We start from the raw sequence: 25250 nt of genomic DNA on the forward strand, positions 1-25250 counted from the left end.
TGATCTCGTACAGTTCCTTCACTTGCGAGCAGGAAATGATTTGCCAATACCCATCTTGCTGAGTGATGGACTCAGCCTCCAACTGTAAACTTGTCCTGTGACGCTTTCTCAAGTCAGCAATTTTCGAAGTTATTTTGCCCTTGTGTATGACAGTTAATCTGTCAATGAGTTTATCTCGCACAAAACTCATAATTGCGTGAATTGACTTGTCTAAGCGTTTTACATTCTTTCCTTTTAGATAAATGTATTTAATCGTCCTATGCATTCTCTCAATATGCATATTGGTGTTTAAGCCGCAATGCAGTCTATAACAGTACGCCCACATTTCTTTACACGGCACATAATGCTGAAGAAAATACTTTCCGTAGTCAGAGGTGTCACTGTCTTCACACATCATTTTCACCCCTGACTCTAACAGAAGTGAGAAAGACTCTGGATCTCGTTCCTCCAGTATAGTCCTGACAAGCTTATATATTTCTTCCTGCTTAGATTTTGTCTTTATTTTTGTTAAATTTTTCCTCCAAGCTCTGTCCACGTGCCACGCACAAAATAGCCTTCTTTGAGGGAGAGCCATAACATTCGTCCACGCGTTATAAAATGCGTCTGCCATGTCTGACATAAATACTTTCGGAATTATATCACCAGTTTCTTCTCGGATGGTTTTCAGGAAGAGAGATAACGCCGCTTCATCTGTTCTGTTTGAAATGAAAAACGCGCACGGAAAGCCCTGCCTTATATCATCTAAAACTAATAAAGTGACCAGTTCAAACCCGTAACTGTTCATGCCATGGGTACTGTCCATACATATACAGTCTGAACCGTACTTCTGTAAAATTTCACGTTGTGCGTTATTCATGATCACAAGCGCGAAGTCTTCGGTTCTGAGCTCTGGATGCTCCTTTCCTTGTTCTTTGTACAACAGTACACAAGGATTTTCACTTTCTTTCATTTCATTCACCCAGGCGCTTACGCTAGTTCCGTCCTCTTGATGCTTCATTATATCGGAGGATAAATTGTAAGACCGACTAATGTTCTGCATATCTTTCTGAGTTAGAAGATGCACTCGATCCAATTTTTCCTCGCTGATAGAACAGCGTATTTGATCAAGCACAGTGTGTGACGGTATGTTGGCAGCAAGTTTAGAAGCTAACATTTCTCTGTCTTTCTGTTGAATACGCAAATGACCCAGCTCACACTTATGTCCAATGTGCGTAGATTAAAACTAACGTGACACTTTCCATCCGTGAACAACTGTACCTTCATTCCGGCCGGACAAAAGCCATTAAGTTTTGAAGTTCCTTGGGTTTTCAAGTGCCTCTGCCCAGTCCCTTTGTAGGTATAATAACCGGAGCGGTTGCAACAGAAGTTAATTATTTTCATTCCATCTCGGCATCTTTTTACCCCCATATTCCTGACGTAAGAAGAACTGGTCCCTCTTTCATTTTCTTCTTTCCAAGCCACAAAATCAGAATATGTGTTAAATTCTTTCCTCTCACGGTGAATTTGAATATCATGGGACGATTGGAAATGATCAAGAATATCATTTCTTACTGGTGAAGTATAATCACACATAGTACACTTAAATGAACACCTTCCCCTCTCACTTTCGCCACCAACAGTGTCAGAGTGCTGGTTACGCTGATGCCGCTTCAGACACGATTGCTGAACAAAAATTTTATTACATACGTTACACGTATGAATCCCACTGCCCTGTGGTTTCCGTGAGTTTGGGGCAACGAGCACAGAATAACATAGAGATGGCAATGTGGCGTCTGAGTTGAAGTCAGTGGACATAAGCGGCCGCCATGTTGTTTGTACCAAAACATTGGAGACCAGTTAGAGTAAGTAAGTGAACAGTGCGCCACATGTGAAGTAAATAAAGGAAGTTTGTGTTATGATTTTAAAATGCCGACTTGTGTAGCGTATGGATGTGCAAACAGAGCTTCAAAGAAAATACCAGGGATAACTTTTCACAGGTAAGCAATATGTTTTTGCGAATATTCAGTGCCGAATTGTTTTCCCCTTGCACATGCAGTATAGGTTAAGAAGCCCCTTTATCATTTACAGTTTTCCTAAAGATAATGAACGACGGAAGAAATGGATAAGAGCTATACGAAGGGAAAATTGGTACCCCACACCTTTCAGTACCATATGTTCAGCTCACTTTACTGAACGTGATTTTGATCGTACTTCATGGGAATGGACTGTGACATCTATGTTTGCTGCTTTCCCAAAGTACCTACAAATACAATCAAAGGTTAGTTTCTCTTCATTTTAGCCTCTGATGTGAGAAATATGTCGAAATACATGTTTTTTAGTGTGAGCCTACTACTTCTTAAATTTATTTTACGGGAGAGGAGGGTCCATAAAATCATAAAGACTGTGGAAATGCCTTCATTAGATTCCTCTACAGCAGTCCAGGAAGTACCTGTTGTGGAAAAATCTATCTGTAATAAAAGTGCAGAAACATGTTTTAGTGCTCAAATAGATCACATGAAAACCAAAGAAATTGCGTACAGAAAGAATGGCAGGAGGGTACTCGGAATGAGGAGATAAAGGCTAATTCAGGAATGAACTCGATGGATGAAGCTGTACGTATAAACCAGCTTCGGTGGTGGGGTCATGTGAGGCGAATGGAGGAGGATAGGTTACCTAGGAGATTAATGGACTCTGGTATGGAGGGTAAGAGAAGTAGAGGGAGACAAAGACGACGATAGTTAGACTCAGTTTGGATTTAAAGATAAGACATATAGAACTAAATGAGGCCACAGCACTAGTTGCAAATAGAGGATTGTGACGACATTTGGTAAATTCACAGAGGCTTGCAGACTGAACGCTGAAAGGCATAAGTCTATAATGATGGGATGAATTAATTAATTTCATCAAGTGTACTAATGTAAAAATATTTCTCTATTTTTTGTATGATTTACTTGGCTCAACAATTCTATAATAATTAGGCCTATTTACCTCATACTTACTGGTCTTCCAGGATATCTTTATTATTGACCGTGTACTATTTTATTTATAGGCCTACAGACTGTGTATATTTTTATTGTGTATGATATTTTGTGTGGATGTGTACTGTATATGGTATCTATATAAATATTCATGGTCCATAACCTGTCTTATTCTTTCTCTAAAATAGGTCTTTATGAAAATGTTCCATTATTTTTAGCTGCACCTTGCAAATCGGCAATTCGTTTGGGCTAAATACGATCTGATATAATAACAGGCTATTTGAGCTCATATTTCCGAATTTTAAACTACCGGTATTGCGATTAAAACAGTGTTCTGGACTGCCCCGTGCTTATCATTATGGCTAAGGCACTTTTCTATTGCGTTACATACGTTCACCAATGAAATAATTTTACAGAAACCTTTTAAAATGACAGACTCTGATAGGAATTAACGTGACTCGGATAGGAATTAACTAGCACTGCTGGTAATGCCAACATGGCTATGCGCGCAAAACTCGGCTTCAGCGAGCCAATGCATTGCGGTAGGCATTGCCATCTCTATGTTATTCTGTGCTCGGTGGTTTGGGGCTATTTCTTCCAGTTTCAGAGGATGTTTCTGTTTTACATGCCTCCGCAAAGTAGTTCTTGCTTCGTACACACTACCACACTCAGAGCAAGTAAACATACTGAACTTATAGAGTAGGCGTATTGCCTATCTGCTTATCACCAAACCACACGAAATGAAGAAAACAGAACAATAACAACGAAAGAAAAGAAATGAACAGAACAACAACAACGAAGGAAAAGAAAAACGAAAGATCAAAACGAAATAAAACCACCGAATAACGATAGCCACCTTACGATAATAGCACTTGTTAACTCCAACAGTTACATTAGCGCGGTCTCGTTCAGCTAGTGGCACAGCATGGAAGCGCGCATGCGTGTTTCGTGTTTGGTTCATAGTACGATCCTGTCACTAGGCGCTTGTGACTGTGATTTGGTGTTCTGTGGGTCGCTATGGCCACTGATAAGGATGCAATGAGGATAATTCGTAGGATTGTAGTTGGTCTGAAAAAGCATGAACAAAGCGATGTTGTTCAATTAGCAAAATTCACGGATTGTATAGTAAATTTCTTTGCTCCGAACGAGACATCAGTTAGAATATCATGTAAATTACAAGATGACGTGATGCTTTTATATCGCCCTTCCCATTCATTGGCTGGCCTACCTTTTCTAAAGAGTCAAGAAAGAAAATTTATAAATGACTCGGACTTGGGATCAGTTATCCTTCAGGTAGACGGATTTGTTTTTTTAAAAAATTGGATTCATTCATGAATATTGCCCGTAAAATGGGTCTGATTTTGAGAATTGTGATGCTCCTGTGTACGACAGATGTTCCGGTATTCGTTTCAGCATTCCCCTGAATGTCCTCTCTGGAGGCTTCCTGATTTTACTGATGTTGATCCAATACCAGAGAAGACTTTGAGTCAAGGCGTTTACGTTGGTGTAGCTGTCATTACGGAGTCTAGCGATGGTCGCATTTTGATGACACAAAGAGCAGATCATATGAGAGCATTTCCCAGGTCATGGGTACCACCAGGCGGTCATTTAGGTTCGTAGCCCTTAACTTTTACAACATTATTATAATCTAACTTCCAGTTAGCTATAGTCCATAATTGATATTTCGGAGGGAAATATGTTTGATGACAATAATACTGCTTTTAAGGAGCAGATCATCTTGATTATCATTTCCTCTGTCGAGAATTTACTTCGAATATAAAGCATTATAAATTGCTGTACATTATTCATTTCTCCCTATTTCAGTAATATTAATTTTATCTTCAATTTCAGAAATTGGTGAAAATATCATAGAAGGAGGACTACGAGAATTAGAAGAAGAAACTGGGTTAAAGTTTGATCGCAACACTACTAATACTAGAGTTCTCTGCCTCTGGGAATCAGTATATCCAGTTCTTTTAAGGATTGGATCTCCAAAGAATCATCATATTGTTGTGTACTTGCATATCAAATCAGATGAATCTTGGGAACAGCTACTCATGAAAATGAAAGTATGTATCGTTATATATTGTTATATATGATACCCTAATTAAGCTAAATTACAGGTTTTTACACTGAATTAAAAAGTCATCTTGTGAGGTGCCTAGCTAGGATTGCTAGTTTGAAAATTGCTTACGATTGGGGCAGTTCTGTGAGCAATATGGAAGCTGTATTAAACTTTCCTCCAAATGTAGGTAACCCATCTGTAACAGAGTAGTGTTATAAAGCATGTACAAGTCCATTGTAATTATAGGATGACGCTATGCATCATTTCACTCGTTTTCTCTAATATCATTCTTGATCTCAACCACCTTGGTCCATCCTCCTATCTGGATTTCCATCATCCACTTCGGCATCCTTCCCTCTTCCATCCATTTAATATGTCCAAACCATCTAGGTTTATCCCTCTCCATACTGTTGAAAAAAAATTTCCATTCAGATTTCCTTCCTGACATTCTCATTTCATACTCTGTCCTTTGTTGTCTTTCCTATCATACCTCTTAAAATTTTTATTTCAATAGCCTGGATTTTATTCTCCTGTGTCTTTATTAGTGTCCAGGTCTCTGCAGCGTATGTCAGTATTGGACAGTAGGCCTAGTACATCTTATACATCACCTCTTTGCACTTCATTGGCACTTCCTGCCTCCACACCAGGTTTCTTACCCTCTAGTAGAATTAATTTCTCTGTTGAATCCTTTTACTGATCTCCATGTCCAGCCCTGCATCCTGGATCAGTTTACTTCTGAAGTACTTGAAAATCTCCACAATGTCAAGGGTTTGTCTCTTTATTTTTATCCATAAACCTACGATGCTGGTATAGCAGGGGGAGAGGTGATACTCCTACGTGGCACGTCCCAGGTGGCGGATAGGGGGGGACCTGTGGGTGGGGGACACAGACGAAGAATACACCCACGGTATCCCCTGCCTGTCGTAAGGGGCGACCAAGGGATGATTGTATTAGAACCATGAAACTACTTGTGATTAGTACCACAATGCGGGGAACACCATGGGTCGCTTTTACTTGTGCGTAGTACCACTATGTTAGATACTAAATAGGTTTGTGATTAGTAGCACGCAGGAGCACCGTGCGGTCAGGCTCTTACAGTACCTGTGATTAGTACCACTTTAGCAGCGATACCATGGGTGAGCAACACCATGGTTCTGGCTTGCCTATGATTAGTACCCACTATATAAGGAACACCACAGGATAGTACAAGTCCCTGTGGTTAGTACACTTATGTGATGAAAACCGTAGGTTTGCGTTGCCTGTAAATGGCACCATAATGTGCGAAACACCATAGGTCTGTATTACATGTGCGAATTTTATTACTTGTGAGTAATACCATAATGTGTGGAATACCGCGAGTCTACGCTACTTTTGATTCATGCCGCAACATGACACATACCATGGTTCTACTTTCCTAGTTATAAGTACCATTATGAGGGGCCGATGACCTGGATTTTGGACCCCTTTAAACTACAAGCATCATTGATTCAGGATTGTGCTTTAGGAGGAGTCCCGTGGTCAGTAATACTATTGTTTACCGCTAGTTTCTGGGAATGTGGGGCATTACGGGTCGGATCCACTGATTGTTTTAAATTCATATCCATCCATCTATTCTTCGTCATCATATTTTGAATTCTGGTCAGTGGACGATTTTGGACTTTCAAATTTTCATTACATTTCGTCTCAGTACCATTAGGGGCCGATGACCTAGATGTTAGGCTCCTGTAAAGAATAAGCATCATCAATCATCATCTTTATTTTTATAATTCACTTCCCTTTCCTTTCTCCTCTAGTCAGCACCATTGTCTTCCTCTTTTCCATGCTGATTAAAACTCCATAATTTGCAATAATTTTACTCAACATTTCAAGTTGCCTTCGTACTTCCGCGCTGTTTGCTCTCCGCACCACAATATCATCTGCAAACAGCATTACCTTCATTTCCCTCTCCCCATATTTTACTTTGGTCTCCTTCACAATTTTGTCCATTACCATTATGAATAACCATGGTGACAGCACACTTCCTTAACGTAGTCCAGTTTCATTCCAAAACCACTCTGTTCTCCCCACGAGTGTGGACATCTGGACACTACTGCAACAATTTTTGTACGTTGCTCACACATTGTTTTCCAAATCCCCTCCGTTGCATTACACTCCATACCTTTGCTCGGGGTACACTATCGTAAGCTTTTTCTAAATCAAGGAATGTTATCACCATATCTGCTGCATTCCCAATGTTTTTTGATTAATTGTCTTATGCTGAGGATGGGGTATAGTGTTGTTCATCTTCCATTTCAGAAGCCATATTGCTCTTCTTGTAATAGTCCTTCCACCCTTCTTCTCATTGTCATTTCTAGTACCCTTTCAAATATTTTTGCTACCTCAGATATAAGTGTGATTCCCAAAAATTATCACATACCTTGTTGTCCCACTTCTTAAATACTGTATCGATATTATTACTAGTTTACTCCAGTCATTTAGTACCGGTTTTTCTTTCCAAATACATGTAAACAGCCTTTACATCCATTGTAGACCAACTGGTCCTGCTGCTGTTATCATTTCCACACTCAATTCATCCAAACCTGTTGTTTTTTCCCACTTTCATTTGACAGCAGTTTCCACTTCTTCCATCGTGATTTCACTCTCTGGATTCTGTCTCCTCACACTCTACCTCTTATCTACACCCCTTCTCACATTCAGGAGTTCATCAAAGTACTTCTCCTAACATTTCCTTATCTTGTCTCGTTGTGTTGTAATCTCTCCATCTTTCCCTTTTACCTGCTGTGTGTAGACTCTCTCTTTTCTCTTTCTTCTTACAAGTCCATATAGCATCCTTTTACTGCTATACACATCTTCTTCCAACTCTCGTATAAATCCTTCCAAGCTTTTCTTCACTTTCTGCTTTCTTGCACCTTCTTTTCATTTCCTGATACTTCAATTTTATCCCTGTTCCATAATTGCCATGCTTTCTTATTTTTTACTGCTTCCTTTGCCCTCTCATTGTACCATGGGGTCTCTTTTCTTTCAGTCTCTCTGCTATTCTGCCACAAGCACTCTCTGCATACACTGAGCGAGTTGGCTGTGCGGTTAGGGACGCGCAGCTGTGAGCTTGCATTCGGGAGATAGCGGGTTCGAACCCCAGTGTCGGCAGTCCTGAAGATGATTTTCCTTGTTTTCCCATTTTGCTCAACAGGCTGTACCTTTATTAAGGCCATGGCTGCTTCCTTCCCACTCCTAGCACTTTCCTGTCCCCTCGTTGCCATAAGTTAAAGCCTATCTGTATCGGTGCGACGCGAAGCCAGTTGTATTTAAAAATCTCTCTGCTTAGCTTACAAATGTCTTCTTGAACATGTCCCACTTCCCTTCCACACTTTCCACCTCAGTTCTGGGAATGTGTTATTTCAATTCATTTTGGAAATTTTATTTTACTTCTATACTTTTATATAACTTATCAGAAGCAAAGTGAATCCATTTTCAGCAAATTTTACTATTATCTTGTTGTAATAAGATTTTTGCACACTATTTGGAGGCATATTGTAGGTTACTATGTCCAAAAGAAGTAAAGAACATTAAATAAATACCGTATAATCCCGAATACCTCCCGCACGTTTTTCCCCAAAATATTGGTTCTAAATCTTGGGTGCGAGTCGTTTTCAAGCCATTCATTCTCGTAAATATTTACTATGTTTACGTGGAGTATTGAAATAGATGGAATACAGTTACCGTACTCAATATACCACATGTAAATGGGCATTCAGGTTTTAATGTGGTTTAGTTGCATTCTTGAAAACAAGATCGATTTTTTCTCAGTACGGTTACAGTGGCATGTAAAAGCGAAATGTAAGGTGATGAAATACGGTAAATCAAAGAATATGGGTAAATATGCGGTAAATATGAAAGCTGCTGCTGCGGATGCTCGATCGTCATTTGTTTCACAAGTGTTGCTGGCATGCTGGGTGCACGAATAGCTGATCTCGCAGGATATTGTATTTTGCAAGAGTCGAGACTGTTGATTACGGAAGTCTACCTCACTCACATTCGAGTTCCGTATCTGTCCCATGAAAGTGCTGTCTCAATAGTAAGTGATGGATTCAAAATGGCGTCTGTGGTCATGTACTGTGCGTGAGAAACTTAAAGTTGTAAGCGAAGCTGAAATATACGGAAATCGTGGCGTTGGCAGAAAGTGCGATATTGATGAATCATGTATTCGTGTTGGCGGAAGAAGAAGGAAAAACTTCTCAAAAGTAACGGTGATCGCAGAGCGTTCCACGGGCAGAGTGCAGTGTTTTCGGAAATTGAAGAACGACTCCACAAATTTGTGATAGAAAAACGAGAGTTAGGATATGGTGTTTCTAGTGAAATGTGTCAATTGAAAGCACTAAAAGATCTCAAAAGAACTCAAAACACAGTGTTTTACTGCAAGCCGCAGATGGATCCGAAACTTATATCAAGAGAAAGGGATTGTGCATTCGGAGACGTACGTTTATTTCACGTCTCCCTGGAACGTATGAAGAAAAATTAACGGCCTTTCAGCGTCACATCATTCATTTGAGGAAGCAAAATTCGTATTTGCTTGACCAAAATATGGCTTCCGATTGAGATAGCTTAGCGTGCTAGCCGGTCAGTGTCTTGGAAAAGGTCCGGTATCCAACTGATGAGCCCATGCCGCACTCTGAGCGAAACACTGGTAATTTTTGACGATTGAGTTTCCTGAATTTAATTTTTTTTATTTGCTGTCGCAAATTGGGAATGCTGATCAGACACCTGTCTATTTTGAAATTATGTTGGAAAATACAGTGGATACGAAGGGTTCTAAAAGTGTAACCATCAGAGCAGGTGGTAACGAAAAGCAACGATGCACGGTAATGTTGTGCATATTAGTAGATGGTTCCAAACTCCCTCCATATGTGGTTCTGAAAAGGAAAACACTTCCGAAAGGAAACTTGCCGTCTGGTGTTATTGTTAGAACACGAGTCCGGCTGGATGGACAGTGCGTTAGTTGAGGACAGGGTGAAGTGCGTTTGGCAACATCACCCGGGAGCTTTGTCACAAAAACGAAACATGCTTGTGTTGGACAGTTACCGAGGACATACAACTGGCGCCGTAAAAGATATGATGAGGAAAGGAAAAACAGATCTTGCGATAATTCCCGTAGGACTCACTTCTATTCTACAGCCGTTGGATATGTGCATGAACCGGCCTCTCAAAACTGCAATGAAACATTTGTACACCGAATGGATGTCTGAGGGTGATCACGCGTTAACACCAACCGGACGAGGGCAGAGCCTGAAGTGGGACTAATATGCTGCTGGATCAAGACCGCATGGGCACGCATTCCCAATTATTTAGTGTCCAAAAGCTTTAAGAAATGTGGAATTTCAAATTCAGTGGACGGTGTGAGGACAACTATTTGTGGAAAGATGCCAGTGACGAAAGTTCCTATGGTGAAACTTCAGATGACGCTGGTGAATTGTGAATGATCTGAGTATTGGACCGATTTTATTTACGATTTTTTTGATGATTTTATTAATTGTAAGCTGTTTGAATTTATATTTGTGGTATATTTGAAGAAAATTAAATAGGTATGCAAGTTATTTCAATTTTCATTTTGCTGTCTCAAATTTAGGGTGCAAGTCTTATTCGGTGGCGGGTGGTATTCGGGATTATACTGTAATAATATTGTTCTATATCCATTTTCTGTTGAGATATGTTGCCTTTTACTTGACACTCTGTAAAATTACTACATAATATGTGACTTAGGACACTTTGCTTCTGTTGTAGGCCTACAAGGGTATGTCCACCCCTTAGTCCCATTTCCTGACATAGACTTCGGAATGAAGTGAGATAAAAATTATATGGCATGGCTTTACAGCCAGATGCCCTTCCTGAGAACAACCTCAGTTGATGAACTAATGCAGATGAAATGAATGATAGTGAATGAAACTGGGAAAGAAGGTAGAAGGAATTGGCTGTGGCCTATGAATAGGAACTATTCCTGCATTTGCCTGGAAGTGAAAATAGGAAACCACAGAAAACCTTTTTCAGGACAGCCGACGGTGGGGTTCGAACCCAAGCTCATCTCCCGACTGCAGAGCTTTGTTCCATAGCTGTGGAGTGTTAACACACACATCCACTTTGTTTCTGATATACAGGTGTAATTTATCAATATCTTGTTCAGACTTTTGACACTATAGCTGCCTCTGTGGAACAGTGGTAGAGTGTCGGCCTCCAGATCCCAAGGTAGCGGGTTCAAATCCGGAGAGGTAGTCAGTTTTTTGAAGGGCGGAAAAAAGTCCATTCGACACTCCATGTCGTACGATGTCGGCATATAAAGGTCTCTGGTGACACATTTGGTGTTTACCCGACAAAATTCATTAAATCTCAGCCATAGATGCCTAAGAGAGTTTAGGTTTACTCGTTCTGCTATCTTGTAGGCCTAGAGTAAAATGGAACGTTGAAATTGATGAGCAAGACCGCCAGATGGCGTTAAATTGAAATATCTGCACACAGTAGCTGAGGCCATACGATTATTATTATTTGTTGACACTATATTTTTTTTCCCTCCCTGGAATTTAACTCAGTTGTTATGTAGCCTACTAATAGCCTCCATATGGCTCTACCAAATCAATTCAAAATTTTGGTGAAATTCTACTTTATCTTTGATTTTCATTAAATTTTGTAGATAAGTTATGCTGAATGCATTGATGTGTCTAAACAAGTTCCCTAAATCATATGTCAATTTGCCTGAAGTCGTGGGATATAAAAGCTGTCAGTTTTTCAAAATAATGTGTGGTAAGTTAGATATGTGCTCTTACCTGAGGTAGAAAACTGGACAAGGTTTGTTTTACGCATTTCTTTTCGGGCGTTTCATGCCATACACAAAATTATGTCCTGATACATTCCTGCATTATATTTATTACTAGCTGTATTGTCCAGCCCTACTCGGGTACTTTCTTGAATGTTTACTTTTAGGGTTTGTATTGCTTGTTTGAAGTGAATTTTTGTAGATTTCTGTATTGTGACTTAGATTGATAGTTTATGAAATCTTTTGTAGATATAAAAATATTGTTGTGTGTATAATTTTAAGTTGTAAGTTGAGGTGATTTACTTTTGTGTTAAAATTTTTGCTTGTTGTACCCTAGATTGTCTGGGAAGTAGCTGATCCTTTCAAACAAATAATAAAAATAAGTTATAACTACAGTACATTCAACTCTTGATAAACTGGGATAATATAGGGTTAAGGCTTCCCAGATAAGTAAAATTGCAGTTAACCTGCAAAAAGTTAAAAATAGAACAAGCGTACTGAAAGTACAGTTAAATTGATAATAAATTATACTACTGTATTGTTATTTTTTAATTAACTTATTGACTTAGCCAATACGTTGCAGTAAAAGTAGCACTTAGCACAATTTTATTAATAAATGGAAAAATAAACAGCACTTTTCATTGAAACTAATAAGGCAAAGAAAAATATTCAGCCTACCTAACTTCACTGTATCTGAAAATAATCAGTCATGGTTTTCTGCTTTTGTGCCGAGAAACACTTTCTCTATTTTGCTTCTCAAGTTTCATTAATATTTAGAAATTTCATGATCTGTATTGAAGTGGGATTACAATATTTGAAAGTAAGAGGGTTCATCCTATTCAATACAAAGATGTTTATTAATGTGAAAGAATCACATATCGTTCACATGAGGTACTAGTTTCGGCACCAATTATATGCCATGATGACTCTGTTGGACTCCAGCTCCATCCGCCGATCATTCAGGCTGCTCAAGGTTCCTTAACCCATATTGAAGTGGGAAATAATTCTTTGGATCTAACCAAGTTCATGTTTACGTTTATTTTTCCGAACCAAACTACAGAACACACATAGTGTCAACTTCATATGACATTAAACTCCTCAGCATACTTTAACAGTTTTAGAAAACTAAAGATATATATACAAACCGCCATGGATACATAACAACGCAGTCATCATTTTAACGGATTTTAAAATGAAACGCAACTTCATCGTGTACCATATTTTATTTTATATTCATCTGTGCAGGTGTTATAGTGTGTTTAAAGTTGTTTTAAGGTTTTATTGTGTTTGCCCGATTTGACTTTGTGGCTGATGATGGCACATATTTGGTGCCGAAACTAGTACCTCATGTGAACGATAAGTGATTCTTTCACGTTAATAAACATCTTTGTATTGAATAGAAGGAACCCTCTTAATTTCAAATGTTGTTCTCAAGTTTCTCCAAAACAAGGTTTTCGATGATGATGAAGATAACCCTCGATGTACTCAAGCAATTACTTGACATTTGCCAAGGCAGCCCCATGCTTAACTGTTTGTTGTGCTTGTGCGATGTGAGCAGTTGTTTCTCCCTCCTCAGCACTTTCATTTTCCGCTCCCTCCCTGCCCTTTACTTTGTCATCAATCTGTTCGTCTGTCAGCTCTTCGTAACCTTGGTCGTTCTGGTCACAATTGAACCACTGATGAATATTGTCTTCATCGACTTCCTCTCTATCTGGGACAGTTTTTATGGCTTCAGTCACTGTACTAACTGTATCGGTTTCATCAAATCCGAGAAATCGATCGTCTTCAGAAATATCTGGGATGATTTTTTCCAAGACCGCATAGTTGTCACTGGTTTTGTTTTTTCCCAAGCCAAACGAATCTCATAAATAGCATCGGGAATTGTAAATTCTTTCTGAAAAGTTTTGAGATCATTGCCCTCTTCAATCCTCTTTTGAGGAAGAGATGACCAAGTGCAGATATTACACCCTGGTCGCATTATTGCAGACATTAGGAGGCAAAAACCTATATATATAAAATAAGAGTTTTGTTTGTACATTGCTCAGAATTTAAAAAGGATGGTATTTCTGTATCAGCCATGCCCATAGTAGGAAGAAAATGCACTTTTTAATTTTCCGTAATTTATTTCTGTCTGTGTGTCTATCTGTCTGTCTGTATATATGTACACGCATCACGAGAAAACTGCTGAAGAGAATTTAATGAAAATCGGTGTGTTAAGTCGGGAAATAAGTCGCTACAATCTAGGCCATAAATAATCTTATTCATGCTGAGAGAAATGGTAGTTTAGGTGAAGGCCTAAAATTTAATTCTCAAATATTTATGTTATTAGTCGTCCTATCATAATGAAAATCGGTATGCAAAGTCGGTAAATAAGTCTCTACAGTCTAGGCCATAAATAATTTTATTCACGCTGAGTGGAATGGTAGTTTAGGGGAAGGCCAAAAATTTAATTCTCAAATATTTATGTTATTAGTGGTCCTACTACATTACTAAAGTGCCGGGCTGAGTGGCTCAGACGGTTAAGGCGCTGGCCTTCTAACCCCAACTTGGCAGGTTCGATCCTGGCTCAGTCCGGTGGTATTTGAAGGTGCTCAAATACGACAGCCCCGTGTCGGTAGATTTACTGGCACGTAAAAGAACTCCTGCGGGACTAAATTCCGGCACCTTGGCGTCTCCGAAGACCTTAAAAAGTAGTTAGTGGGACGTAAAACAAAAATAACATTATTATTATTATTATTACATTACTAAAGTTATATGGTATTAAATTTCCGATCATTTATGTCGTAATTTATGCAACCTCATTTTCAAGCATATTTATTTGATGCTTTATTTGGTGAGTGTATAGCCCGTCCGCCTTCATGTACGGTATCATGTTTCCCTCTCACTATAGCAGTGTGTTTGCTGTACAGCTGGGAATTCGAGACGGCAATCGTCCTACAAGCGAGAGAGGCCACTGACTCCGTTAATTAACCAGAATGAAAGAATGAGTTTATTATTGTGTGGTTCGTGCGCTGTTTAACATCGTCCTGTGCATAGTTTCATTGGAGGTGTAGGCCATGTGTTTTTCCTTGCGATTCTGTGCTTTTCCCCCTGTTGAAGTTGTAATAATGTATGAGAGATATTGATCTGTTTTGTATGTGGTAGTTTTGCGTATTTCAGTGCATTAATGTTCATTCTCACTTCATAATTTTATTGACTTGAATGTATTTCAGGGAGTTGTGCCAGTGACAGTTTCTGGTATTTTCTCTTCACATTATGGCCACAAAACATGAACGTTATCTCCAAGTGTTCAGAGATACCTATAAAATTGAATTTCCCTTCATTTTACAGTCTAATAAAGGAAACTATTATGCATTTTATTCTGTCTGTCGGTGTGATATAAATATTATTATTCGTATGTGTGTGTCATAAATGAGAAAGTTTGGGTACAATTTCTTGTAGCCATTTTTATGTTTTCTTAATTTAAGATTTTAAATTTAATGGTCAAATCACATTGTAGGCCTAACTGTAAATATGTATGCCTTTTATCTTGTCCTTTTTTCATCGGGACTGTGGCGCAATGTACATGATGAAATTCAAGAATTTAAAAAAATCTATTTTTGATTTCTAAAAGTTGGCAGGTATGCATTTCCAATACAGGCCAGACTCATCTGCATTGTAAATTTGTTCTGGGACCAAACCCTCATTCAGAACAAATTTTTCAAAATCCGAATTGAACTGTTGAGCAGCTTTTGTATTTCCACTTAACAACTCGCGTTTTACACTGACATCACGGATGGCATGTCACTGTTTAAAGCATGTAAACCATCCGGATGACGTATCAAAATCACCCTCCATCCCAAGAGCATAGAAGAAAAACTTCGCTGTAGTCATACAGATCGGTCTCGATACTGGAGTCCTTTGAGCTAGCTGCTGTGAAAACCACTCCAACATGCATTGGTCAAGCTCCTCAAACATAGATATTTTCATAGTTTTTCGGTTGCCATACCATTGTTTGCATCGGACGAACAATCAAATGATAGAAGTTTGTCTTTGTTGTGTAAAATATCCCACCAACGTTATATTGGACACAAACCTGTTTAATGGTAGAACCTCGTTCTACTGTATTTTGTACAATATCCAACTTCTGTTAAATCATCAAAATGACACGCTTCTGTTTGGTTGCCATTGTTTGCGAACTGAACTGCACTGAAGAAAAACAAGACAATGACTGAGAATGGAGCGGTGTGGAGTAGAGGAGGTGCTCGTGGCCGGTGACACACCTGCTACAAATAACTTCAAGGTCGCGCCACCCCTGCTACTAATTACGACTCGGTAATATTATCCCGACCCTTTGTAATTCTGTATTACTGTAACTCCTAACCCTCCTGCATTTTTAGTGTTTTTGATATCGCGGTTAAGCCGCAACACGGTTGATCTGATTACGGTAAATCGAGAGTTGAGTGTATATGTGTTTACGCATCGCACTATAGATATGATATGCACGATTCCAACTGTCACTGGGACTGTCACCAATCAGTCTAGGGATCCCGAAAACTATGGAATCAACACTCTTCTCGGTCATCTTGAACATTTTCTTTTTCATCCCTTCTGAACCCCCATGCTGACAGAAGCTGAACTATGACTTAATCAACATCCAGAGTGTCACAGTTCATCTCGGCGACCCCAAAAACTATGGATTTGACACTAATATTAGTTGTTTTCGGTTATTTTTTTTACATTTCACCCCCTCCCCTATGAGTGCTAGGGGTGTCTTGCCCCCACAGTCATTTTACCAGATTGTCATATGTACCAAGTTTGGTTGGGAACATTGTTGGAACATCCACATATTCATCCATAATCTCAGTTAGATGTTGCCGTGGTTACGGCCACTAATTTCTTCATCCATTTCCTAGAACAGGTGAAGTGTGATGACAATATCTCCATAACGGTTAGTTTTAGGGCCTTAAAACATGGTTTTCGGTTCCATAGGGACGTATTATTACAATTAATGAAAATCATTGTGGTCCATATTGAAAGTATCATATATATAGGAAATATTTTATTTTACTGCCACCTATTCAATACATTGCAGAATGTTAACATATGAGTTAAAACATTGTTAAAATACAAGTTGAGACATGTTTCAACCCTTCTTATGGGACATCCTCAGTCAATATCAAAACCTCAATTTTTGCCAGGTACAACAGAAACAACATCAAAAAGTACCCCTTGCAAGTTGATGAACATATCACGCCCCCCTTCCCCTCCCAACATACGCGACTCCTTCCCACGCGCCAACCATAAGCCAATAAACACATCAGGCCCCTTCGCCTCCTCCATTATACACAACTCCCTCCCATGCGCCAATCACAAGCCCACAATCTCTCCTTCTCCGGTCCACCCCCTCCACCAAAAGACACACGTACAACACGAGGAGCAAAACGTTAGTGACCACTAGTGTTTCAGAAACTTCCCACACAACAAGTCAATAGCTCAACAACACCAAAGGTAAGCGCTAACATCACATCTCCAATAACACTTAGGCAAAACTTCCTCCAAATTTCTTTCGTCTCTATTATAAATGATTTATGATTTTTCCTTTATTTCAGAACTAATCACTAACAAGAAATCATACCACAGTTCAACAGCCCCCATTCAACCATTGAACCATCAGTGGTATTCTTCAATAACAGAAGCTCACTATCAATGCAAAATTTGTCAATTGAACGAAGAACATAATAATGACTATTTAACAATCCTTTTCAAGATATCAGTTCAATTACTCAACAAAGTGTCCAATTTGTAGCAACAAATATCATCACTCTCTTCGCATCAAATTATATCACCAATCAAGAAAGTGCACAACAGCGAGTGATGATCTAATGTTACTTCGGCAAACTCACATGGTCGGCCTACAATAGATGAGTCCAACTACAAGCAATCTGTTGAATTGCAACATGAATACAACATTTTTCTGGGCTAGACATGGACTATAAACAAGCTCTAGTACGTGTTGACTAATCTCCCATAAACTGTTTCGAATAAAACACGCCAAGGTTAAATAACGGCATTGGCATAGTATAGGGAGAATAATTTAAGTGTTCAGACTTCTGTTCGCATGCCGTGGGAAGTCCCGAGCGAGCGCCATATGGCTTCTGTCAACACTGGCGAGATAAGAAGTGTTCACTGCCAGTGCACAGCTGTTTAGCATGCTGTCCCTCAGTTCACTACAAACTATTGGCCTTTTAAGGTGTGTTGTGAGGTTATTATCACGATGGTTAAATACACTATAGAGCAAAGAATATTTTTGGTCGAGTGTTATTTGCACAAGAAGAAGAAACCAGTTAAAAGGTGCCTTCGAAAATTCTGTAGACAATTTCCCGGTGCGACATTACCATCATCAGCTCGTTTACAAGTGGCGTAGTACTGGTTCTGTAAGCAGTAAGAAAAAGAAGCGAAGGAGAACAGCTCTCACACGGGAGAGGTTAGAAGATATACAGGCAAGACTCCAGGTCAGTCCACATAAGTCGCTTCGGGGAGTAGCTCAGGAAAGTGATATTTCACCTTCTTCAGCGCGTAATGCAACAAAATTGTTTCATTTACGATCTTATCTGACTCATTCAGTCCATAACATACTGCCTACAGATTTTAATGCAAGAATACGATTTCGCAATTGGCTAATGAATAGTGTTCACGACGGTATTGTGGATCTGAACTTTCTTTTTATGAGCGACGAAGCCTGGTTTCATTTGAGTGGGTATGTCAATTCACAGAACAGTAGAATCTGGGATACAGACAACCCGCACATTTTACAGCCGAGACCTCTGCACAATGTGAAGGTGTGTGTGTGTGTGTGTGGTGCGCTATCAGTGCCCGATGAATTATCGGTGCGATATTTTTTCAGGACACGATTACTTCTGACCGTTATATTCAGAACATTCTGGAACCATTTTTTGCTGAATTGACTGAAGAAGAGAAAAGGTACGGCTATTTCCAGCAGGATAGTGCAACGGCCCATATGGTGCGTAGCTCTATGCAATAGTTACGGGAAGTGTTCGATGATGATCAGATCATCAGTAAAGGCTTTTGGCTGCCTCGTTCTCTTGATTTAAGCACATGTGATTTTTATCTATGGGGAAATCTCAAAGGAAAAGTTTACAGGAATAATCCTCGAACTGCAGAAGAATTAAAAATTGAAATTAGGAACATTGTGCGTTCTATCGGTGTCCATGAACTACAAAGTGTGTTTCGAAATCTCATTACAAGATGTGAAGCTTGCATTGCAGCTGAAGGAGATCACTTTCAGCATCATCTGTAAATACGAGGGAGTTCAGTTTAATTTCCTAGTTGATTTTTTTTTTAAATTTATTTATTACTGGCAAGTTCAGTTTAATTTCCTAGTTTATTTATTTATTTGTTTATTCCTTTACTTATTTGTCCAGAGCATCTATGTAGCCGGTGAGTTCAGTTTCGTTTAGTTTCTATAGGTGTAATCATGCCGCTTCTTTGAGCCAACTTTGCCTACTTGTCATTGCGGGCACTGCGCTCGCTGCCTCCGCTTCCCAGCGCGCCTAATCCTCGGCACTCCGCTCTGTACTTTTAAATTAATCACCCTGTATTTGGAATGCTCCCTATTTCGTAAACATTGCATTTGTTTTTTACTCTCTCTACCATTTTGTATTAACTTGTGAATCTTTATTCATATCAAACATCGACTACGGCTTTAAGCCACCAGCATTGTTATTTCTAATCAAATGACGCCTCCTTGTTCAAGTAAATTGTTGTACGAGCATTCATTATCGTATTAGAGTTTTAATCAATTTAGAAACATTGTTTGTGATGAATTGTAAATTTTACTTATCATATATCATCTTACAACACAGTTTAGAATAATATTTTAACCAAGTACCTGGCAAAAATTGAGGTTTTGATATTGACTGAGGTTGCCCCATAAGAAGGGGCGAAACGTGTCTCAACTTGTATTTTAACAATGTTTTAACTCACATGTTAACATTCTGCAATGTATTGAATAGGTGGCAGTAAAATAAAATATTTACTACATATTTTATACCCATAAGGACTTACCGAGTTATGTTCTGTGCATTTGGAATCTTAAAATGGGCTTTGTCTTGTTCTTGGGTGACAAATTCAATATTTCATCTATATTAACCTATGTTAATGTGCTAAAAGGCCTAAATGTATGGAATGAAGAGGGCTGTTAAAATTTCTTGTTGACAGGGTTATCTGCAGGGTCCTAAAAGGTAAGTGTACAAAATTTAGTTCAGTTTGGTGGAATGGTATGGATTTGTATAACCCTTTCAGACCTGAAAGAAAACTGGAGGTGTGAATTTTTGTATGTCAAAAACTGACTAAAATGCTCCTCAATACACATATTGATAGTTTATTTTACAAAATAAAAACTAACATCCGAAAAACAGGACCCACACAATTGTGCGTATCAAAATTCAAAACCTCGTTGTATCACGTACGATGGTGTAGCTTCAAAATTTACGTTCACTAACCATTGTACACACTTCATTGAATATATTCCGGTATTCAGTAAAGCTTCTAGATTAATATAAACGCAATAAATAAATACTTACTTTCGGCACTACTGCTTCCCGCCATCTCGCCGATCAACTGTGCTTTTTAAACTCTTCTTCCTTCGCCCTGGCGGTCAAGCGCATACTAAAATCAATTGAAATACACGCCACATGTCCTGCACAATTACTGCAGTCCGGTCTAGCGCCGAAAAAACATCAAATACGGTCAGGGATAACTAAAATACGAACCCGCACAATTGTGCGTACACGGTCTGAAAGGGATAAGGAACGGACAGACAGACATTCTGCTTTATATGTAGATAGATAGATGACATCTATTGTGGTTATGGGTGTGGGTTATTGTAGTCATATCCTAGTTCTTGAACAGCTGCATGGCCTAGTAAGTGGTTCTGAGAGTCAGGATACCAGTTACTATGGAATAGGAGCGGGCATCTTGGACATATTCCGAGTTATGGTTTTCCTTGTGCTTATGTGACTAGGACTATGCAATCCACCGTGGTCCCTTACCTGTTAGAAGAGGGAATCTTACTGGGACTATGTGTAAGGTGGGTAGCATCCTGCTTCACGGAATTTACCGAGCTCACAATATTTTAAATAAGCCTCGGACCTATGGAAGTAACAAGAGTCCCACTTTCATTGGGCAGGTGAAGAATCCTTGGAAACAACATGGCGAGCAAAATGAAATTCAACGGGGAACGATCAATATTAATGGGGTTTATAAAAGAAAAAATTTAGAACTGGCTGAATCAGCCTACACTAGGAAGAGGAGTATATTACAAAGTGTTTTTAACAGATGTTGAGAAGGAAAGGGCAGTTTGGAGTAGGACTTTTCATAAGGAATACTACTGCACACAACATAGTTTCTGTTAGGTACGTAAATAAGTGAATGATGTGGGTAGATTTGGCAGTTTGAGGAATTAGGATGAGAATTGTCTCAGTCGATTCACCACGTAAGGGTGTAGATGAGAATGAAGTTGAAAGGTTTTACGAAGAACTGAGTGATATAATAGTTAGGATCAACAGCAAGGATAGGATAGTGGTACTGGACAATTTTAATATGTGTGTTGGATATAGAGCCAAAGGATATAAAAAGGTGATGGATAAATATGGGGAAGATTATGGAAGCTAATCGGAGTGGGAAACATTTTCTGGACCTTTGTGCTCGATACTCTGATTTCCTTCGCATGTGTCAAGTTACTTATTAAATTCTGCATACTGAACAGCTTTTGTCATAGTCACAATCTTCTTCCTATTCCGTATTTCTATCCTTCTCCACTTTTGTAGGTGTTCCAGTGGGGCTATGTTTTCTTATAACACAAAAAACTTTCCAGTCTGTCAAAGCACTAATTATAACACATAATAGTATAACATACCTGTAAAAAAAATCACAAAGAATTACATTTTTCGTTATACAAGAACATCGTCAGATTCTATCATATCACTTGTAACCATCCCTAATTTTTTGTGCGCGTGTGTGTGCGAGAGAGAGAGAGAGAGAGAGAGAGAGAGAGAGAGAGAGAGAGATATTGTTTACCATGCCTAAACTTATCAATGATTGTGAGTTGATGATGTGAGACAAATTATGAATGCAGAAGTCCTCCACTGTCACCTTAGTAACTTTGAAAAAGGTTTCTGTACTTATCCTAAGCCGCTAACCATCCATTACCTCGAGCAATTATGTTTGGACTGAAATCATATCCCTTGCTCTGATCAAAATTTGCTATGTAGGTGGTTGAGGGAAGGCAGGAGGCAATAACTCTCTTCAAGGGAGAGGATGGGAAGTGGTACTTGGTTTTACTTGTCTTGATGTATATTAACGAGTAGGCTACCTTGCAGGAAAACATTTTTAGTGATAAATACTAACATACTGAAACGTCTTCAGTGATGAGAATGCTGCCTAAATTCAAGGAATTTAGTACAGACAAAAATATTGTAACCCACATTCAAGACATTTAGTGTCAGTGGGTTTTATTAACCGCTAAAGAGAGGAGAAGATGTGAAATGTTCTTGTGGTCTTGGTTTGATATGTAATGGGTGAGGGGAAAGTGGAAGGCAATAATTTTGTTCAGTAGAGAGGGGAGAGGAAGTGTTATCTGATTAATTTATAATTGTTTGTTTTGTTGTGAGTTAGAGTGTGAATGCATGATAATGATATTGAGTGAAATAAAAATATAGCAATTAATTAAAGAGTACTTTATATGACATAATTTTTAGTGATAAATAATAACGTACTCAATTTTCTTTGTAAAAGTGCTGATGAAAATGCTGTGAAAATTTGTTCTGAATTTTTTTTAGTAGTGCGAAGAGGGTGGGGGGAGGGTGGTTGTTGGCCATAAAATATTACAATTACAACCCACTAAAATGTCTCGATTGGCAAGAGTGCTGCCTAAATGCAGATAATTTAGTACAAATAAGAATATCCTAACCCATATTCCAGACGTTTAGTATCAGAGTAGCTTTCTGTGGGATTCTGAGTGCTAATGAAAATTCTGTGAAAAGTTGTTCCGAAAAATAATGTAGTAGCAAGAAGAGGGTGGGGGAGGGTAATTATTAAATGTGTATGATCATTGAGGTTGGTTTCATTGGCTTTTTTGGGGATGTGAATTTCAGTTACGTCTTTAATATTTAATGATTTAGGCCTACCCTTTATTTTTTATGTGTAACATTTTTGGATTTATGTTGCTGTGTGTAAAATGGTGTGAGCTGTCATATGCATACTCTCCGAAGGCTGAATGTCGATTGTGTATAATCACATTTTCATGTTCTTTGTATCTGGTGTGAAAATTGTTTGGCCTATATATGTGGTGTTGCTGTTTGGTTCTTGACATTTGAGTTCGTAAACTCCTGATATTTGCAGAAAAGGTCTTTTTTGTTTAGGTTGCATTTGCTGATTTGTTTTGCAGCATGTTTTTTCATTCCAAAGCCTGCTTTTAGACCTTGTTTTTTGAAAATATTATCTATTTTGTACGTGTTCTTGTTCACTTAGTTGAAGACAATGTTTTTTTTGTTTATTTAATAATCAATTCACTGCATCAGGAGGTGGTTGTTTTCTTTCGCAGTTTGAGTTATTGTTTGTATTTCATTATTGAAATCTGTTGTGTTGGTATGGAAATTATTCTTTGTATCGTATTCAGTCCTGCTAATCGTGTGTATAGCTGGTTGGATTCATTGTGTATTGTGTGTGATCTTTGAGTGGGTTTCTGTGTGTTTTGTATGATTGGTTGTTGTTGTTTCTACTGATTGTGATGTCTAAAAAATTCATTTTCTTGTTAGTTTATGGTTCCATTGTGAATTTGGTTGACTTGTATAAGGAATTCAGTGTGTTAAATAACTGTTGTGCATTTCTGACATCAGTTTTACATAAGCATATTATTTCACTAATATATCTGTACCAGTGTAAGATTCCTTTAGAATGCTGGTTGGTAAGAAATTTAATTCGCCAGTGGGGAAAGGGACTAAGTCACTTTTTTCTTAGTGTTCAGGAGAGGCAAAAGACTGTTTTATCATTAAACTATTCAACAGAATGTATTAAAATTTTCCAAATTTGTTGTGCGGTAAATTATACACACTGGAAATGGACAGCGTGATGATCCTTGAGTCCAGTTTGTAGGGTAAGCCGTGGATAGTACGGTCATGACTTCCACGTTCCTTCGAAGAACTTCTTTGCTTACTGTCGGAGGCAGAACTTCATATGCCCTGATGAAGGCCAATGCAATTTGGCAGAAAGCTTGGCTTTATTAAATAAATATATATAGTGGCTTCAATCCAGTTACACATTCATTTCTTTATGTTAATACAATGAGCCATGAAAACCTGCGTTCATTAATTTCCATATATTCTTGGAAATTTCTTGGAATAAAGTGAAAATTTGTAACATAGTTACTTTGCCCAGTCGATGAGGAAATTTAGCACTTTTCATGTGAATAATCCATTCAAAATTACACATTTTTGGCATAAAAGTCAAATTTATTGATTAACTAATGGAAAATTATCTTAAACTAAACATAACTAATTTACAGAATTCGATATTTTAAATAGTTCATATCACTGTGAATCATCACTTGTGGTGTCCAACTCATTGGCTGAATGGTCAGCGTACTGGTCTTTGGTTCAGAGGGTCCCGGGTTTGATTCCCGTCCGGGTCAGGGATTTTAACCTTCATTGGTTAATTCCAGTGGCTCGGGGAGGTTGGGTGTTTAAGCTGTCCTCCACATCCCTGCAACTCACACACCACACATAACACTATCCTCCACCACAATAACACGCACTTACGTACACATGGCAAATGCCGCCCAACCTCATCGGAGGGTCTGCCTTACAAGGGCTGCACCCGGCTAGAAATAGCCAAATGAAAAAACCATCGCTTGTGGTCAGTCATTTCGATATCTCCTCATAAAAAAACTCAAGCATCTTCTCTGTAGATGTACGTAAACAGTTTGTGAATATCTTCAATTTTCTTTTTTTGTTAATTCCTCCACTGTACAGCCATTCCTTACCAGTAAGAAATGAAGCAAATTTAGTTTTTGCCAGATTAAAAAAGAGAATGACACAGCTGTTTATAAAAGTGTAGGCAGTCACCATTCCAGGTTTCATCGATTCATAATTGACAAAGATATTGCTTTTCTTGGCGAGGCAGCTTTCAATGTGCTGTTTCCCTAGACAGTACACTTTTTTTGTAATGACAAGGCCATGTGTCAAAATCCATAATGTCTTCACTTTGCACTATAATAACTGTAACTTTTGAAATACTGTTTGCTATGATTTCAACATACTCTTTGGGGGGTGTAAACTCTGTCACTTTTCTGTATTTTTCTCTTCAGTTTTCCAAACATGCTGTCACAAGGGAGAAGTGAGTGACCTCTTTCAAGAAATCTGGAAGA

General features: G+C 38.6%; 1 protein-coding gene across 2 annotated transcripts in view; it reads left to right on the forward strand.

Annotated features, from left to right (window-relative positions):
• The first annotated feature begins 3951 nt into the window (after positions 1–3951).
• LOC136864170 (nucleoside diphosphate-linked moiety X motif 17) overlaps positions 3952–25250 on the forward strand; it is a 43179-nt gene continuing 21880 nt past the window's right edge. The window contains exons 1-4 of one of the 2 annotated variants that reach the window (XM_067140834.2): positions 3952–4250; positions 4371–4569; positions 4809–5026; positions 20045–20067. In XM_067140834.2, coding sequence (XP_066996935.2) covers positions 3975–4250; positions 4371–4569; positions 4809–5026; positions 20045–20067 — 716 coding nt within the window. In that variant the 5' untranslated portion in view covers positions 3952–3974. The remainder of the gene's footprint in view (positions 4251–4370; positions 4570–4808; positions 5027–20044; positions 20068–25250) is intronic. The other variant, XM_067140826.2, reaches the window with a different exon arrangement.

Source organism: Anabrus simplex, chromosome 1, assembly GCF_040414725.1.
Source record: "Anabrus simplex isolate iqAnaSimp1 chromosome 1, ASM4041472v1, whole genome shotgun sequence".
Lineage (NCBI taxonomy): Eukaryota > Metazoa > Arthropoda > Insecta > Orthoptera > Tettigoniidae > Anabrus > Anabrus simplex.